The 16094-nt window shown below is 42.6% G+C and overlaps 1 protein-coding gene and 1 pseudogene across 2 annotated transcripts in view; both read right to left on the bottom strand.

Moving 5' to 3' along the window:
* Nucleotides 1-542: 542 nt before the first annotated feature.
* Nucleotides 543-1908, bottom strand: LOC117093649 (annotated as a pseudogene). The gene has a single exon (XR_004441181.1). The product of XR_004441181.1 is annotated as a putative zinc finger protein 137 (transcript).
* Nucleotides 1218-16094, bottom strand: part of LOC117093611 (zinc finger protein 761) — a 30515-nt gene continuing 15638 nt past the window's right edge. Inside the window, exons 2-4 of the mRNA XM_033228961.1 lie at nucleotides 13925-14012; nucleotides 10145-10271; nucleotides 1218-4246 (exon numbers count right to left, since the gene is read on the bottom strand). Coding sequence (XP_033084852.1) covers nucleotides 1980-4246; nucleotides 10145-10271; nucleotides 13925-13939 — 2409 coding nt within the window. The 5' untranslated portion in view covers nucleotides 13940-14012 and the 3' untranslated portion in view covers nucleotides 1218-1979. The remainder of the gene's footprint in view (nucleotides 4247-10144; nucleotides 10272-13924; nucleotides 14013-16094) is intronic.

Raw genomic sequence — 16094 nt, 5'->3', positions numbered from 1 at the left:
CCGGGCGAGGTGGCGGGCGCCTGTAGTCCCAGCTACTCGGGAGGCTGAGGCAGGAGAATGGCATGAACCCGGGAGGCGGAGCTTGCAGTGAGTTGAGATCTGGCCAGTGCACTCCAGCTTGGGTGACAGAGCGGGACTCCGTCTCAAAAAAAAAAAAAAAATGTAGATATTCGAGTGCCACTTATTTCTGGAATGCAAGGATTGTTCAACATATTCAAGCAAATCAATGTGATATACCACTTGAACAGAAAGAAAGATGAAAACCACATCATCTTAATAGATGGAGAAAAAGTATTTCACAAAATTCAAAATCCAGTCATCATAGAAATCCTAAACAAAATAGGTAGAGAAGGAAATTTACCTCAACAATAGAAAGACCATCCATGAAATGACCAATGAGTAAATAACCAAGCAGGGAAAATGGAATGCTTTTCCTGTAGGATCTCACATGATGCTAGAATGCACTCACCCCTTCTATTCAATCAATACTGGCTGTCCTAGCCAGAGCAATTAAATAGCAGAGGAAATAAAACTCATCCAAATCAGAAAGAAAGAAGTAAAATTATATTTGTTTGTAGATGACATGATCTTCTGTGTAGAAAATCACAGAGTCAACCAAAATACTACTGGAACTAAGTAACATATTCATTGGATTTGCACAATACCGTATTAGCACCAAAAATTAGTTAAATTTCCACAGTTTAACAATAAACAATTTTAAAAGAAAATTTTTAAACACTTCCATTTGCTGGAGAACTTAAATTAAGAAACACTTAGAAATAAACATAAAAAGGTCAGAAATTTGTACCTTGACATCTACAAACATTGACTGAAATGATTAAAAACATAGAGCTACAACCCATATTGATGGTTTGGAAAAATTAATATTGTTAAATGATTATATAACCCAATGTGATTTAGATTCAACACAATACCCATAAAAATCCCTATCAGTTTTTGTTAAAGAAATGAAAAACAGGCAGGGAAAATGGCTCACATCTGTTGGCCAGGCTGATCTCAAACTCCTGACCTCAAGTGATGTACCCACCTTGGCCTCCCAAAGCGCTCGGATTACAGGTGTGAGCCACTGTGCCTGGCCGAATCCTCTTAACATAAATACTTCAATGTCGATTAATGCTTGAACTCAATGTTAACTCAACTCAAACTCAAGTCAATGCTGAATTGACTCTAGTGTCAATTAATGCTTGATTGTTTGCTCTACTCATTGCATTTGGAACAACTACCTCCAAAATGAATTTTCTGATACTCCGCAAGGAGTGAACTCAGACTGAAGACCTTGGCACACTGATGACATTTGTAAGATTTCTGTCCAGTATGCATTCTCTGATGTCTAATGAGGTGTGAAGTAAAGGCTTTGCCACAATCATCACACTTGTGAGGTTTCTCTCCTGTATGAATTATCGTATGTTTTCCATAGGATGAAGCTTGACTGAAGATGTTGCCACAATCATGACATTTGTAAGGTTTCTCTCTAGCATGAGTTCACCAATGAACTGCAAGGTATGAACAACATCTGAAAAATCTGCCAAATTTATTACACTAGTATGATCTCTCCAATTATGGATTCTCCAACGATTCACAATGGTTGTAGCATTACTGAAGACTGTGACAATCATTACATCAGTAAAATTTCCCTACACCATGAATTGCCTGATGGTAAACAAGTGTTGACTGCCCATGAAAGACTCTGTCACACTCATTACACTTGTAAGGCTTCTCTCTAGTGTGAATTCTAGGATGTTGTGCCAGGTGCGAATCACACCTGAAAGCCTTGTCACAAACTCTTACATATTTATGGTTTTTCTCCAGTAGGAATTCTCCTATGTCTTTCAAGGATTGATGTGCGACTGAAAACTCTGTGACATTCTTCACATTTGTAAGCTTTCTCTACAGTATGAATTCTCCTGTCTTTCAAGGCTTGATTTGCGACTGTAAACTTTGTCACATGCTTCACATTTCTAAGTCTTCTCTCCAGTGTGAATTCTATGATGACCTGCAAGGTGTGCTTGTTGATTAAAAACCTCACCACATTCATTACACTTGTAAGGTTTTTCTCCAGTATGAAGTCTACGATGGCATGTAAGGTATGACTTCTGACTAAAGTTCTTGCCACACTCATTACACTTGTAAGGTTTCTCTCCAGTATGAAGTCTACGATGGCATGTAAGGTTTGACTTCTGACTAAAGTTCTTGCCACACTCATTACACTTGTAAGGTTTCTCTCCAGTATGAAGTCTAAAATGGCATATAAGGGATGACTTCTGACTAAAGGTCTTGTCACATTCATTACACTTGTAAGGTTTCTCTCCAGTATGAAGTCTATGATGGCATGTAAAATATGACTTCCGACTAAAAGTCTTGCCACACTCATTACACTTGTATGGTTTCTCTCCAGTATGAATTCTCCTATGTCCTTCAAGGTTTGATTTCACACGGAAAGCTTTGTCACATTCTTCACATTTGTAAGGTTTCTCTCCAGTATGAAGTCTACGATGGCATGTAAGGGATGACGTCCGGCTGAAGGTCTTGCCACACTCATTACACTTGTAAGGATTCTCTTTAGTATGAATTTTCGGTTGGATTTCAAGGTTTGATTTGAAACTGTAAGCTTTGTCACATTCTTCACATTTGTAAGGTTTCTCTCCAGTATGAAGTCTACGATGGTGTTTAAAGGTTAACTGCTGATTGAAGGTCTTGCCGCACTCATTACACTTGTAAGGTTTCTCTGCATAATGAAGTCTATGATGGCATGTGAGGGATGACTTGTGACTAAATGTCTTGCCACACTCATTACACTTGTAAGGTTTCTCTCCAGTATGAAGTCTGCAATGGCATGTAAGGTATGACTTCCGACTAAATGTCTTGCCACACTCATCACACTTGTATGGTTTCTCTCCAGTATGAATTCTCCTATGTCTTTCAAGATTTGATTTGAAACGGAATGCTTTGTCACATTCTTCACATTTGTAAGGTTTCTCTCCAGTATGACGTCTACGATGGCATGTAAGGGATGACATTCGGCTAAAGGTCTTGCCACACTCATTACACTTGTAAGGATTGTCTTCAGTATGAAGTTTCTGATGTATTTCAAGGTTTGATTTGAAACTGTAAGCTTTGTCACATTCTTCACATTTGTAAGGTTTCTCTCCAGTATGAAGTCTATGATGGCATGTAAGAGATGACTTGTGCCTAAAGTTCTTGCCACACTCATTACACTTATAAGGTTTCTCTCCAGTATGAAGTCTACGATGGCATGTAAGGGATGACTTCTGCCTAAATGTCTTGCCACACTCATTACACTTGTATGGTTTCTCTTTAGTATGAAGTCTACGATGGCATGTAAGGATTGATTTCTGCCTAAATGTCTTGCCACACTCACTACACTTGTATGGTTTCTCTTCAGTATGAATTCTCCTATGTCTTTCAAGGTTTGATTTGAAATGGAAAGCTTTGTCACATTCTTCACATTTGTAAGGTTTCTCTCCAGTATGAAGTCTGTGATGATATGTAAGGGATGACGTCTGACTGAAGGTCTTGCCACACTCATTACAACGGTAAGGTTTCTCACCAGTGTGACATCTACGATGGCCTACAAGGTATTGCTTCTGATTAAAGAGCTTGCCACATACATCACATTTATATTGTTTCTCTCCTAAATGGATTATCTGATGTTTCCTTAAGAGTGATCTATTACTAAAGGCTTTGCCACTCTTATTACATTGGAAAGATTTTTCTCTCATATGTACTTCCTGTTTCTGTGTAAATAATGAAGAATTCTGGAAATTATTCCCATAGTTATTAGATATATGTGTTTTGGGCCTACAAGAATTTCTTTGGGTTGTTGAAACTGAGGAAGCATTGTTGACAGACCTCTCAAGCTGATTATCAATTTTCTGTTTGGTGTGAAATATGTGCAGTTCAGGCAGATGTGAATGAAAGCTTAATCCAAGCTGCTCTTTAATAGGCTTGTTTCCAGCATGTCTTTGATCATATCGGTCTGTACTACCTGTCAACTTTTTGATTTTTGTCATGGGTGCTTCATGGCCATTTCTTTCATCTTCTTGCCACTGAAACTCTAAGTCATGAATATCTTTATCAACATCCTGGAAGCAATAATCTCCAATTTGATGACTTTCATGTCTTTGCAATGTCCATGTGTGGAGCACTTCTCTATTGCTTTGCGCTGTTGACAAGAACTCCTTCATCTTGCATTTGGAAGAGATATCTACAAAATATAAACACCGAAAGGTTTCAAATTAAGTACAGATGGTAAATAATACTGAAATGTGTAAATATGACACAAAAAACAATACTTATTTCAAACCTTCCAAACATGACCCTCAAAGTTTAGGAACAGAAAAGCGTAAGATTTTTTAACAAGTAAAGTGCAATTACATGTGCTTCGGATTATTTTTACAGAAGCCTATTTCCAACATCGTGACAAAATACTAACAGGGCACAAACGTGTGTAGCCTAAAGTAAGGAATATTTTTCCATTGTGACCCTAAAGTGTCTAACAGTTTGCAAAAAAAATCACTGTCACATCAATGAAAAGTATATATTCTTCATATTCACAGCATATTTACTGTATACAAAAAAATGTTAAAGGACCACATGATATACTATATTGGTAAATAATTCACAAAAACCTCAAGTAAGGATAACCAAAATCAACGGAAATTCTGTGTTGTCAAATAATCATAGCACTGAGAAGATAAGATTACAAAATTTAGCCAGGCGTGATGGCCCACATCTGTAGTCTCAGCTACTTGGGAGGCTGAGGCACAAGAATCGTTTGAGCCCAAGAGGTTGAGGTTGCAGTGAGCTGAGATTGCACCACTGTACTTCAGTCTGGGAGACAAAGTGAGACTCCATCTCAAAAAAAAAAAAAAGTTAACACAATGTTTTTCTGTAGTCCCGGCTACTCGGGAGGCTGAGGCAGGAGAATGGCGTAAACCCGGGAGATGGAGCTTGTAGTGAGCTGAGATCCGGCGACTGCACTCCAGCCTGGGTGACAGAGCAAGACTCCGTCTCAAAAAAAAAAAACAAAAAAAAACAATGTTTTTCTGAATAACTGTCATAAAATTACCTAAATCCATGCAGAAAATGCACGTTGTGACATTTGAAATGTTTTTTAAATTTTTATATTTTTGAGACAAAGGTTCACTGTGTCACAATGGGCCGGAGTTCAATGGCCTGATCTTGGCTCACTGCAACCTCCACCTTTTAGGTTCAAGGCACACACCACCATGCTTGGCTAATTTTTGTATTTTTAGTGGACATAAGGTTTCAACATTTGGTCAGGCTGGCCTCAAACTTTTGACCTCAAGTGATCCACCTGTTTCAGCCTCCCAAAGTCCTGGGATGGCATGCGTGAGCCACAGCTTCCAGTGGCACTTTGTGACATTAACTAGTGGACTATGTCAGTTATATTGTATAACCATACTGAAAAGCCTTATGTACAGTCACAAAATTTAATTAGTAAAATATTGCCATCCACAAAACCAGCAAGCAAATAATAACTAGATTTACACAAACTGCAAAATTCTAAACAATTCCCTGTTAAGAAAAATGCCAAACTTCTACTTACAACCAGCACACAATATAAGAACTGAAATACATGTTAAGATTACTACCTTCTGATTTATGAGGTCAAAAAAGTACACAGCATTATAAGGAATAAGAATTGACTAACGGTCGGGCATGGTGGCTCAGGTCCAGCACTTTGGGAGGCTGAGGCGGGCAGATCATGAAGTCAGGAGTTCGAGAGTAGCCTGGCCAACATGGTGAAATCCCAACTCTACTAAAAATATAAAAAAATTAGCTGTGGTGGTGAGTGCCTGTAATCTCAGCTACTTGGAAGGCTGAGGCAGGAGAATCATTTGAACATGGGAAGTAGAGGTTGTAGCGAGCTGAGATCGCACCATTGCACTCCAGCCTGAGTGACAGGGTGAGACTTCATTTCAAAAAAAAAAAAAAGAATGACTAACACTGTCAGAGGGTGCAATTACCATGTCACAACTACATTTATGAAACAGCCAGGAAATACAGCAATTCTATATATATATGCATTGTTGGCCTTAATTATCTAGTTCACTATGCACGAAATATAAAACATAGACTATGTACCGGGAAAATGTTTAAACTGAGATCAGAGAACACGTTTTATAAATCAAATGGAACAATAAAAACATAAAAAATATGACGCAGCCTCCCAGGTCTGAATGTTCTTTTTGACCAAAAGCCATGTTCAGAGTTCTTATTCTCCAATACGATGTTCCTGCAGATGGGGCCTTTGAGAGAATCTGGTCATGGGTGTTGACGACTCATGAATAGGACTTGTGCTTTCATAAGAAGAGATATTAAAGAGCTCGTTTTCTGTTCCTCTTTCCCCCATGTCAGGACACGGCAGGAAGATGGCTGGACTAAACCATGAAGAAGGCTCTCACCAGGAACCAATTTGGCTGGCACCTTGCTCGTGGATTTCTCACTTTCCAAATTCATGAGAAATAAATTTCTATGTCTGAAGCCTCCTAGTTTAAGCTATTTCTATTCCTGTTTGTTTTTGACATCGAGTCACGCTCTGTCACCCAGGCTGGAGTGTAGTGGCAGGATTCTCCTGCCTCAAGAGATTCTCCCACCTCAGCCCAGAGTCTCACTTTGTCACCTGGACTGGAGTGTAGTGGGGCAATCTTGGCTCACTGCAACCTCCACTTCCCGCGTTCAAGTGATTCTCCTGCCTCAGCCTCTCGTGTACTTGGGATAACAACCATGCGCCAACACGTCCAGCTAATTTTTGTATTTTTGGTAGCGACGGGGTTTCACCATGTTGGCCAGGCTGGCCTCGAACCCCTAAACTCAGGTGATCTGCCCCTCTCGGCCTCCCAAAGTGCTGGGATTACAGGTTTGAGCCACCACACCCGGCCAATTTCTTGTATTTAGTAGATTTGAGGTTTGATCATGTTGGCCAGACTGGTCTCAAACTCGTGATTTCCAGTGATCCGCCCACCTTGACACCCCAAACTGCTAGGATTAGAGGCATGAGCCACCTCGGCTGGTCAGTCTAAGCTACTTCTGACAGGACAGTGGAATGACAGAGACAGGAACAGGAGCATCTCATCATCAACATCACCGAAGACTGACAAATCTGATTAAACAAAGGAAGTTTAGAGCCTGTACTATAAATCTTGTAATACTTGAAGGCATCTATAGCAATAACATGTTTTAAAAACTTTGAGGAGCCGGGAGGGTGGCTCAAGCCTGTAATCCCAGCACTTTGGGAGGCCGAGGCGGGTGGATCACGAGGTCAGGAGATCAAGACCATCCTGGCTAACATGGTGAAACCTCATCTCTACTAAAAATACAAAAAACTAGCCGGGGGGGGTGGCAGGTTCCTGTAGTCCCAGCTACTCTACTCGGAGGCTGAGGCGGGAGAATGGCGTGAACCCGGGAGGCGGAGCTTGCAGTGAGCCGAGATCACGCCACTGCACTCCAGCCTGGGCGACAGAGCGAGACTCTGTCTCAAAAAAAAAAAAAAAAAAAAAAAAGCTTTGAGGCTGGCCAGGCATGGTGGTTCACACCTGTAATCCCAGCATTTTGGGAGGCTGACACAGGAGGATCACGAGGTCAGGAGATTGAGACCATCCTGGCTCACACAGTGAAACCCCATTGTTACAAAAAGGAAAACAAGAAAAAATTAGCCAGGTGTGGTGGCTTGTGCCTGTAGTCCCAGCTACTTGGGAGACTGAAGCAGCAGAATCACTTGAACCTGGGAGGCAGAGGTTGCAGTGAGCCAAGATCGCACCACCACACTCCAGCCTGGGTGACAGACCGAGACTCTGTCTTAAAAAAAAAAAGAAAGAAAGAAATGAAAGAAGTCCAAAGAGTAACTCCAACCCACAAATATATATAAAGTTTTCCAGTAAAGGTAAATAAAAAGACAGAGAGGCTGAGCGCGGTGGTTCACACCTGTAATCCCAGCAGTTTAGGAGGCTGAGGTTGGTGGATCACTCGAGCGTGGGAGCTCCAGACCAGCCTGATCAAAAAGGAGAAACCCTGTCTATTAAAATACAAAATTATGGCCGGGCGTGGTGGTTCACACCTGTAATCCCTGTAATCCCAGCACTTTGGGGGGCCAAGGCGGGTGGATCATGTGGTCAGGAGATCGAGACCATTCTGGTTAACATGGCAAAACCCCGTCTCTACTAAAAATATAAAAAATTAGCCAGGTGCAGTGGCGGGTGCCTGTAGTCCCAGCTACTTGGGAGGCTGAGGCAGGAAAATGGCATGAACCCGGGAGGTGGAGCCGAGATCGCGCCACTGCGATCCAGCCTGGGCGAAGGAGCAAGACTCCGTCTCAAAAAAAAATAAAATAAAATTAGCCAGGCATGGTGGCACACGCCTGTAATCTCAGCTACTCGGGATACTGAGGCAGGAGAATCACTTGAACCCGGGAGGTGGAGGTTGGAGTGACCCGAGATTGTGCCATTACACCCCAGCCTAGGCAATAAGAACAAAACTTCATCTCATCAACAAATAAATAAATAAATAAATAGGAAAATAAAAGGACAGATACGAAAACTGGTATAAGTATACCTTTTCTTCATAATTCAACTTTTTTTCTGTTGTTTAGAAGAAAAAAGCATGAAAATACACTGTACATATATGTTAATGAAAATGCAACATACACAGAAAAAATTCTGACATAAACACAGAGTTCTAACAGAGAAAGAGTAGTTTTTGCAGGTTATGGAATTTTTTTTTTTTTTTGAGACAGAGGCTCATGCTGTCACCCAGGCTGGAGTGCAGTGGCGCAATCTTGGCTCACTGCAACCTCCACCTCCCGGGTTCAAGTTACTCTCCTAGGTTAGATTCTTGAGTAGCAGGATTACAGGCGCCCACCACAATGTCCCGCCAATTTTTGTATTTTAGTAGAGACGGAGTTTTGCCATGTTAGCCAGGCTGGTTTTGAACTCCTGACCTCAGGTGATTTGCCCGCCTCGGCCTCCCAAAGTGCTGGGATTATAGGGGTGAGCCACTGGGGCACAAGGATTGTTTGACCCCGAGAGGCGGAGCTTGCTGTGGTGAGCCAAGACCGGACCACTGAACTGTAGCCTTGGCGACAGAGTGAGACTCCATCATAAACAAACAAACAAAAAGGAAATAAGAAGGGAGTCAAAGCAGGTCTACACAAAAAAGCAATAAAACACAAAAGTAGGAAATGAGAAATGAAGAACCCAAAAAAACCTACAAGAAATACAGATAATATGTAACAAAATCACAAAGGTAAGGTCTTCTCCATCAGTAATACTTCAGCTGTAAGTATTTAACTCTGCACTCAGAAGGCAAAGACAGGCTCAATCAACAGGAACCAACTACGTGTTGTCTACAAGAAACTCATAGACTCATATTAGCCTTAAGGACACACATATGCAAATATTTTATTTTATTTTATTTATTTTTTTGAGATGGAGTCTCACTGTGTCGCCACGCTGGAGTGCACTGGCTATCTTGGCTCACTGCAAACTGATTCCCAGGTTCATACAATTCTCCTACCTCAGCCTCCTAAGTAGCTGGGATTACAGGCCAGTGCCACCACACCCAGCTAATTTTTGTATTTTTAGTAGAGACCGGGTTTCACCGTGTTGGCCAAGCTGGTCTCCATCTCCTGACATCATGATCTGCCCGCCTCGGCCTCCCAAAGTGCTGAGATTACAGGTGTGAGCCACCATGCCCAGCCGCACATATGCAAAAATCTTAAAAATAAAAGCCAATAATGAGGTATGGGGGTTGGCACCTGTAATCTCAGCTACTCAGGAGACTGAGGAGGATTTCTTGAGCCCAGGAGATCAAGACAAATTTCAACAACACAACAAGACCCCGTCTGGAAAAAAAAAAACAACTAAAAATATGCCCAACATGGCGGCATGCACCTGTACCAGCTACTGGTAGAGGCTGAGGTGGGACAATCACCTGAGCCCAGGAATTCAAGATTGCAGTGAGCCCTGATCCCACCATTGCACTCCACCCTGTGGGACAGAGCAAGACCTTGTATCTAAAAAAAAGACAAAATACAAAGATACACAAGGACACATCCCCACTTCTGGAGGGAAGTTATCCTTACCCAGGGAGACCAGGTTCCTATAATTCTCCAGCATCACGTCTCTGTATAGAGTTCTCTGAGCAGGGTCCAGGCATTTCCACTCCTCCTGAGAGAATTCTATGGCCACATCCCTGAATGTCAACAGACCCTGAAATGAAAACACATTTTAACCAAATGATGATGGGTGGAATTCTTATCTTTACAGAAAATGAGAAGAAAGAGAGGTGAAAGCATGGATTTAAATGCAGTGAATGTTCTAACAAATCTGAGTAAGGGATTTCTCACCACACTTTGTCCTCCCAGTTGTGTTTTACTAAACTTTTTTTTTTTTTGAGGTGGAGTCTCGGTCTGTCACTCAGGCTGGAGTGCAATGGCGCAGTCTCCTCTCACTGCAACCTCCACCTCCCAGGATCAAGCGATTCTCCTGCCTTAGCCTCCTGAGTAGCTGAAATTACAGGCACATACCACCATGGCCAGTTAACTTTTGTATTTTTAGCAGAAATGGGGTTTCACCATATCGGCCAGGTTGGTCTCAAATCCCTGACCTCGTGATCCACCTGACTCAGCCTCTCCAAGTGCTGGAATTACAGGTGTGCTCCACCGTGCCTGGCCAAGAAACTTTTATTGACATACCAAGTGACATTCAGTATCTAGATGAGACAGAGTATGGATGATGTCTTCAGTGATGACAACATTCACAATGAAAGATCAGAAACTAATATCTGGCTGGGCACGGTGGCACATGCCTGTTATCTCAGCTCCCTGGGAGGCTGACACAGCAGAATTACTTGATCCTGGGAGACAGAGGTTGCAATGATCCAAAATCACGCCACTGCACTCCAGCCTGGGGAACAGAGACTCCATCTCAAAAAAAAAAAAAAAAAAAATTAGCTGGGCATGGTGGCAGGCACCTGTGGTTCCAGATACTGAGGAGCCTGAGGTAGGAAGGTGGTTTGAGCCTGAGGGTAGAAGTTGCAGTGAGCTAAGATCATGCCACTGTGCTCCAGCCTGGGCAACACAGTGAGACCCAGTCGCAAAATAAAATAAAATACACGAAAACTAGATTACTCAAAGTATGAAAATCCATTTTATATATGTATATAACATATATATGTGTTATATAACATATATAAATAATATATTTGTTAGATATATGTATATTATATATACAAAACAAATATATATAAATATTTGTTATACATAACAAATACATATCCATTATTTGTTATATATGTAAATATATGTTATATATATATAACAAAATAATGAAGCCTACGCAGACTCACAAAAAACTAGATGTTAATACACAGGGTTGTCATTTTCCCCAGATTTTCAAACTGTAAAAGTTGTTCAAAATATATACATTTGTGCATGTATATGTATGTATATGTATATGTGTGTGTGTGTTTATATATATAAAGGCTTTAATAAAAAGTAGCAAGTTTTGTTTAACTGAAGAGGAATCTCATCTTGCTGGAAAAGGATACTTCGGCAATTGGGGGCAGGGGGAATCTTGTGGGATCTAAGAAAACAGGAAATGCCACATCCTAGAGGAAGCAATCACCTTTCAACTGCCTGACCTGCAGGAATCCTCAGGTATCTGCAGGAATGCAGGTGTGCGCAGAGGCTGCCACTATGGCACTCTTTATACACAGAAAAATCACAAAGGGGCCACTTGTCATTCAGCCAATTTCCAATGCAGATGGCAAAGAGCAAGGTAACCATGTTTACTAACAGGACAACATGTCAATTCACAACCAGCAGAATCAAATATCAAAGTAAAATATTTACTAAAACACAAAGAAGAAAAAACAGACACTGGGGTCTACTTGAGGGTGGAGGGTGGGAGGAAGGAGGTGGCAGAAAAAATAACTATTAGGGGCCAGACGCCGTGGCTCAGCCTGTAATCCCACCACTTTGGGAGGCCGAGGCAGGTGGATCACCTGTCAGGAGTTCAAGATCAGCCTGGTCAATATGGTGAAACCTGTCTCTACTAAAAATACAAAAGTTAGCAAGGCATGGTAGCAGGCCTCTGTAATCTCAGCTACTTGGGAAGCTGAGGCAGAAGAATCGCTTGAACCCGGGAGGCAGAGGTTGCAGCGAGTTAAGATCTTACCATTATACTCCAGCCTGGGCAACAAGAGCAAAACTCAGTCTCAAAAAAATTAATTAATTAAAAATAACTTTTGAGTACAGGGCTTAACACCAGAGTGATGAAATAATCTGTACAATGAACCCGATGACACTAGTTTACCTGTGTCACAAAGCTTCACATGTGCCCCAAACCTAAAGTGAAAACAGAAATATAAAAACTTTTTTTCTCTTTTTTTTGAGACGGAGTCTTGCTCTGTGCCTAGGCTGGAGTGCAGTGCCACAATCTCTGCAACGTCCTACTGCAATGTCTACTGCAACATGCGCCTCCCAGGTTCAAGCGATTCTCCTGCCTCAGCTTCCTGAGTAGCTGGGACTACAGGCACGAGCCCCCACGCCCAACTAATTTTTGTAAAACACTTTAAAAAATAAATTTATTGTAGAATTTTTTCTAAAGTTTCATAATGATGCAGAAATACACGTGTACAAGACTTGCTCTGATGCCTGGCCCAAAACTGACAGTAGCGGCTCCCCAGTGAGACTGGAAGGAAGGTGGAGGATATGACTGGGAAAGGAGATGCCTTACGGCCAAGCGTCTAAGCTGCAGCTTTGCTTGGAGTGTTACCACAAAACAAATATATCATCATGTGATCTTTAAATAGAAAAAATATATATTTAATAATAATTGTTGGGGCTGGGCACAGTGGCTTGCACCTGTAATCCCAGCACTCCAGGAGGCTGAGGTGGGCAGATCACCGGAGGTCAGTAGTTTGAGACCAGCCTGGCCAACATGGTGATATCCGTTACTAATAAAAATACAACAAAATTAGCTGGACATGGTGACGTGTGCTTATAATCGTAGCTACTCGGGAGGTTGAGGCAGAAGAATTGCTCGAACCTGGAAGATGGAGGTGGCCGTGAGCCACAATCATGTCACTGCACTTCAGCCTGGGCGATAGAGCAAGACTATGTATATTTGAAATACAATAACATTATCATAATAATAATAATAAAAATTATAAACATTTTTACTAAACACACCTGTTTCACAAGCCTCTCCACAGTAACACCACAGTCTCCATGAGCTTAATGTGCCAAGAATGGTTTAATGAATCTCCTATTATTTAAGTTGATTTCATATTCTTAAAATAATGATGGAGTAAAACACCTTGTATCATTCATGTCTGTGTACAAACTTTCCATTCTACTTAGTAAGATTTTTGGAGTCAGAAACACAGTAACTCACTCAATTACCTAAAAGTGTAGTAAAAAGTCAGGCAGAAAACATTTCTCCATATTGGTCTTCTTTTCTGGAATTTACCACATTCTTTGTGCACATGAATACGTGACTTCCATTGGCAGCTGCTCTAATCCTGGTCCACAGAGAGCTGACAGTGCATCCAGATGTGGCCCCTGAACAATCCCTGTTGCCCAACAGCACTGACACCACGGGACCCTCACCCCATTTCCATCCATGTCTGGTGTGAGCCCTTCCCAGGACCATGCCCTGTGCCACCTCTTCCCAAGTTCATGTCACTGGGTCACAAGAGACAGAATCTAAGCGAGATGAGAGGGACTGAGGGAAGGCACGGGTGAGTGTGAGCAAACCTGTCAGGCAGGACGCTTCAGACTCAGAGAAGTTTCCCAACTCCAAGGCCCAGCGTTCTGAAAGGAAGGAGACAGAACAATCCACCGAGAATATCATCTCACCTGAGGAGGAGCCATCCCTGACTCCTCTGCTTTCCTCTTCCTCTTCTGGGTTTCTTCCTCATGGACCGAGAGTGTTTAGAAGTCAGTCCTGAATGTTAGAAACACGTTGCTTATTGCTCAGAATCAAGACACCCCCTCCTGTAACACAATGAAACATACAAAGGAGACCTCACCCTGGGAATATGGTCCCTTGTGCTGTCCACCGCACCAGGGATGATAAACTCCTACAGGAAAACTCCCACTTCTCTCCTGAAGGAGCCCACACATATGCTGCAGCAGTGGGGAGCTGGGCTGGAATGGGCTTTCCTGCCTGACCCAGCCCTGGGTCCCCAGACCCAGCCCTGACCAAACCCCATGCAGATACTGGGTGTGATGACTCACGCCTGTCATGCCAGTACTCTGGGAGACTGAGGCAGATAGATCTTTTGAACTCAGGAGTTTGAGACCAGCCTGGGCAACATGGTGAAACCCCATCTCTACCAAAAATACAAAAACGTAGCCAGGCATGGTTGTGCACGTGTGTGTCCGTGGTCCCAGCTACTTGGGAGGCTGAGGTGTGAGGATCACTTGGGCTCAGGAGTTTGAGACCAGCCTGGCCAATACAGTGATACCCTGTCTCTACTAAAAATAAAAACTGAGCCAGGCACGGGGGCTCATGTCTGTAGTACTAGCACTCTGGAAGGTGAAGGAGGGTGGATTACTTGAGGTCAGAAGTTTGAGACCAGCCTGGCCAACATGGTGAAACCCCATCTCTACTAAAACTAAAAAAAGTAATTGGGCTTGGTGGGTGTCTGTAATCCCAGCTACTCAGGGGGCAGAGGCAGGAGAATTGCTTGAACCCAGGAGGTGGCCGTTGCACTGAGCCAAGATCATGCCACTGTACTTCAGTCTGGGGTGACAATGTGAGACTCAAAAACAAAATAAAATAAAAATACAATAATTAGCCAGGTGTGGTGGCACACTCCTGTAATCTCAGCTACTTGGGATGCTGAGGCACAAGAATCATTTGAACTCAGGAAACAGAGGTTGCAGTGAGCCTAGATCATCAGACTATACTCACAGCCTGGACAACAGAGACTCTGTCTCAAAAAAAACCCAAAAAACAAACAAACAAACAAAAAGTTTCTGATGTGATTGATGCAGACATAATAAAACCTGAGTAACGTCACAGAGACTGACGGGCAGAGGGAACTTCAGATGGGGGTGGGAGGGCATGAGAGACAGCTCTGAACCTAGACGTGAAGGAGGAGAAAAGGGACAGTGCGGTGATCATTTAGGGACATAGGGTAAGAGCAGGGACAGTGACCTGAGACAGGAAGGGTTTTGATGTTTGGGAAAAGAGAAAAGCAAAGGTGACTGGGGCAGAGGGATTCAGGAGATGCGGGCAAGCTCCTAGGAGGAGGCTGGACACTGGCAGGGGCCCTGGACACAGGGCTGTGGAGTCACAGTGAGGAGTTGGGCTTTTGTCCTGGGGAACACGGGAAGCCAGTGGAGGGTTTCCTGCCAGGGACTGACATGACTGCTTTAGATTTCACTGTGAATTCCTCCTACGGAGAAAGGCCCCGAAGATGGTCTCTGTGTCTGAGTCTACACCTCTGTTTCTTCCATTCTTTCGTGTTTTTTAAAAAATTGTTTTTTTAATTTTATTTTTGGGTTACTGCATCCCATTGAAAATTCTAATTACGACTGGGCACTCCCGTCTCCCAGAAGAAAAGCCACGCCCAGACACGCACTCTATTTTTCCAATCATTTCAGGGGTCAGGATCACTCAGGTTGAGTTTTTCTGGTCTAGCCCCTCATCTCCAAGTTGCAGGGAGGCTCACTGGGGCTCAGAGGAGGGACATTTTCACCAAGTTATCCTGAGAAGGTCTGAGATGAGTGAGGTGTGCCTGAATTCTTACATGGGGCCTGGAAGGGCTCATGGGAAGGGTTGGTCTTTATTACCCCATCTTTGAAAATTAGAGAAGCCTCTTTCACATGCCTGGGCTAAAGAAACTTCTTTACAAGGTTCTGATGCCACTGATTCCCAACATTTAATTTTTCCTTACAAGAAAAGCACAGTAACATTTATAAAATGCAGAAGTGCGAACACACAGCTATTGACCTTGAAAACAGTGAAAGAGGCTCAGCTGTGGAACTAAGACATAAGCACATTTTTTCAACCAAGAAA

The sequence above is a fragment of the Trachypithecus francoisi genome, unplaced genomic scaffold (genome assembly GCF_009764315.1).
Source record: "Trachypithecus francoisi isolate TF-2019V2 unplaced genomic scaffold, Tfra_2.0 Lachesis_group12, whole genome shotgun sequence".
NCBI lineage: Eukaryota > Metazoa > Chordata > Mammalia > Primates > Cercopithecidae > Trachypithecus > Trachypithecus francoisi.
Note: the sequence above shows the minus strand (reverse complement) of the source record. Positions and strands in the feature narration are given on the sequence as shown.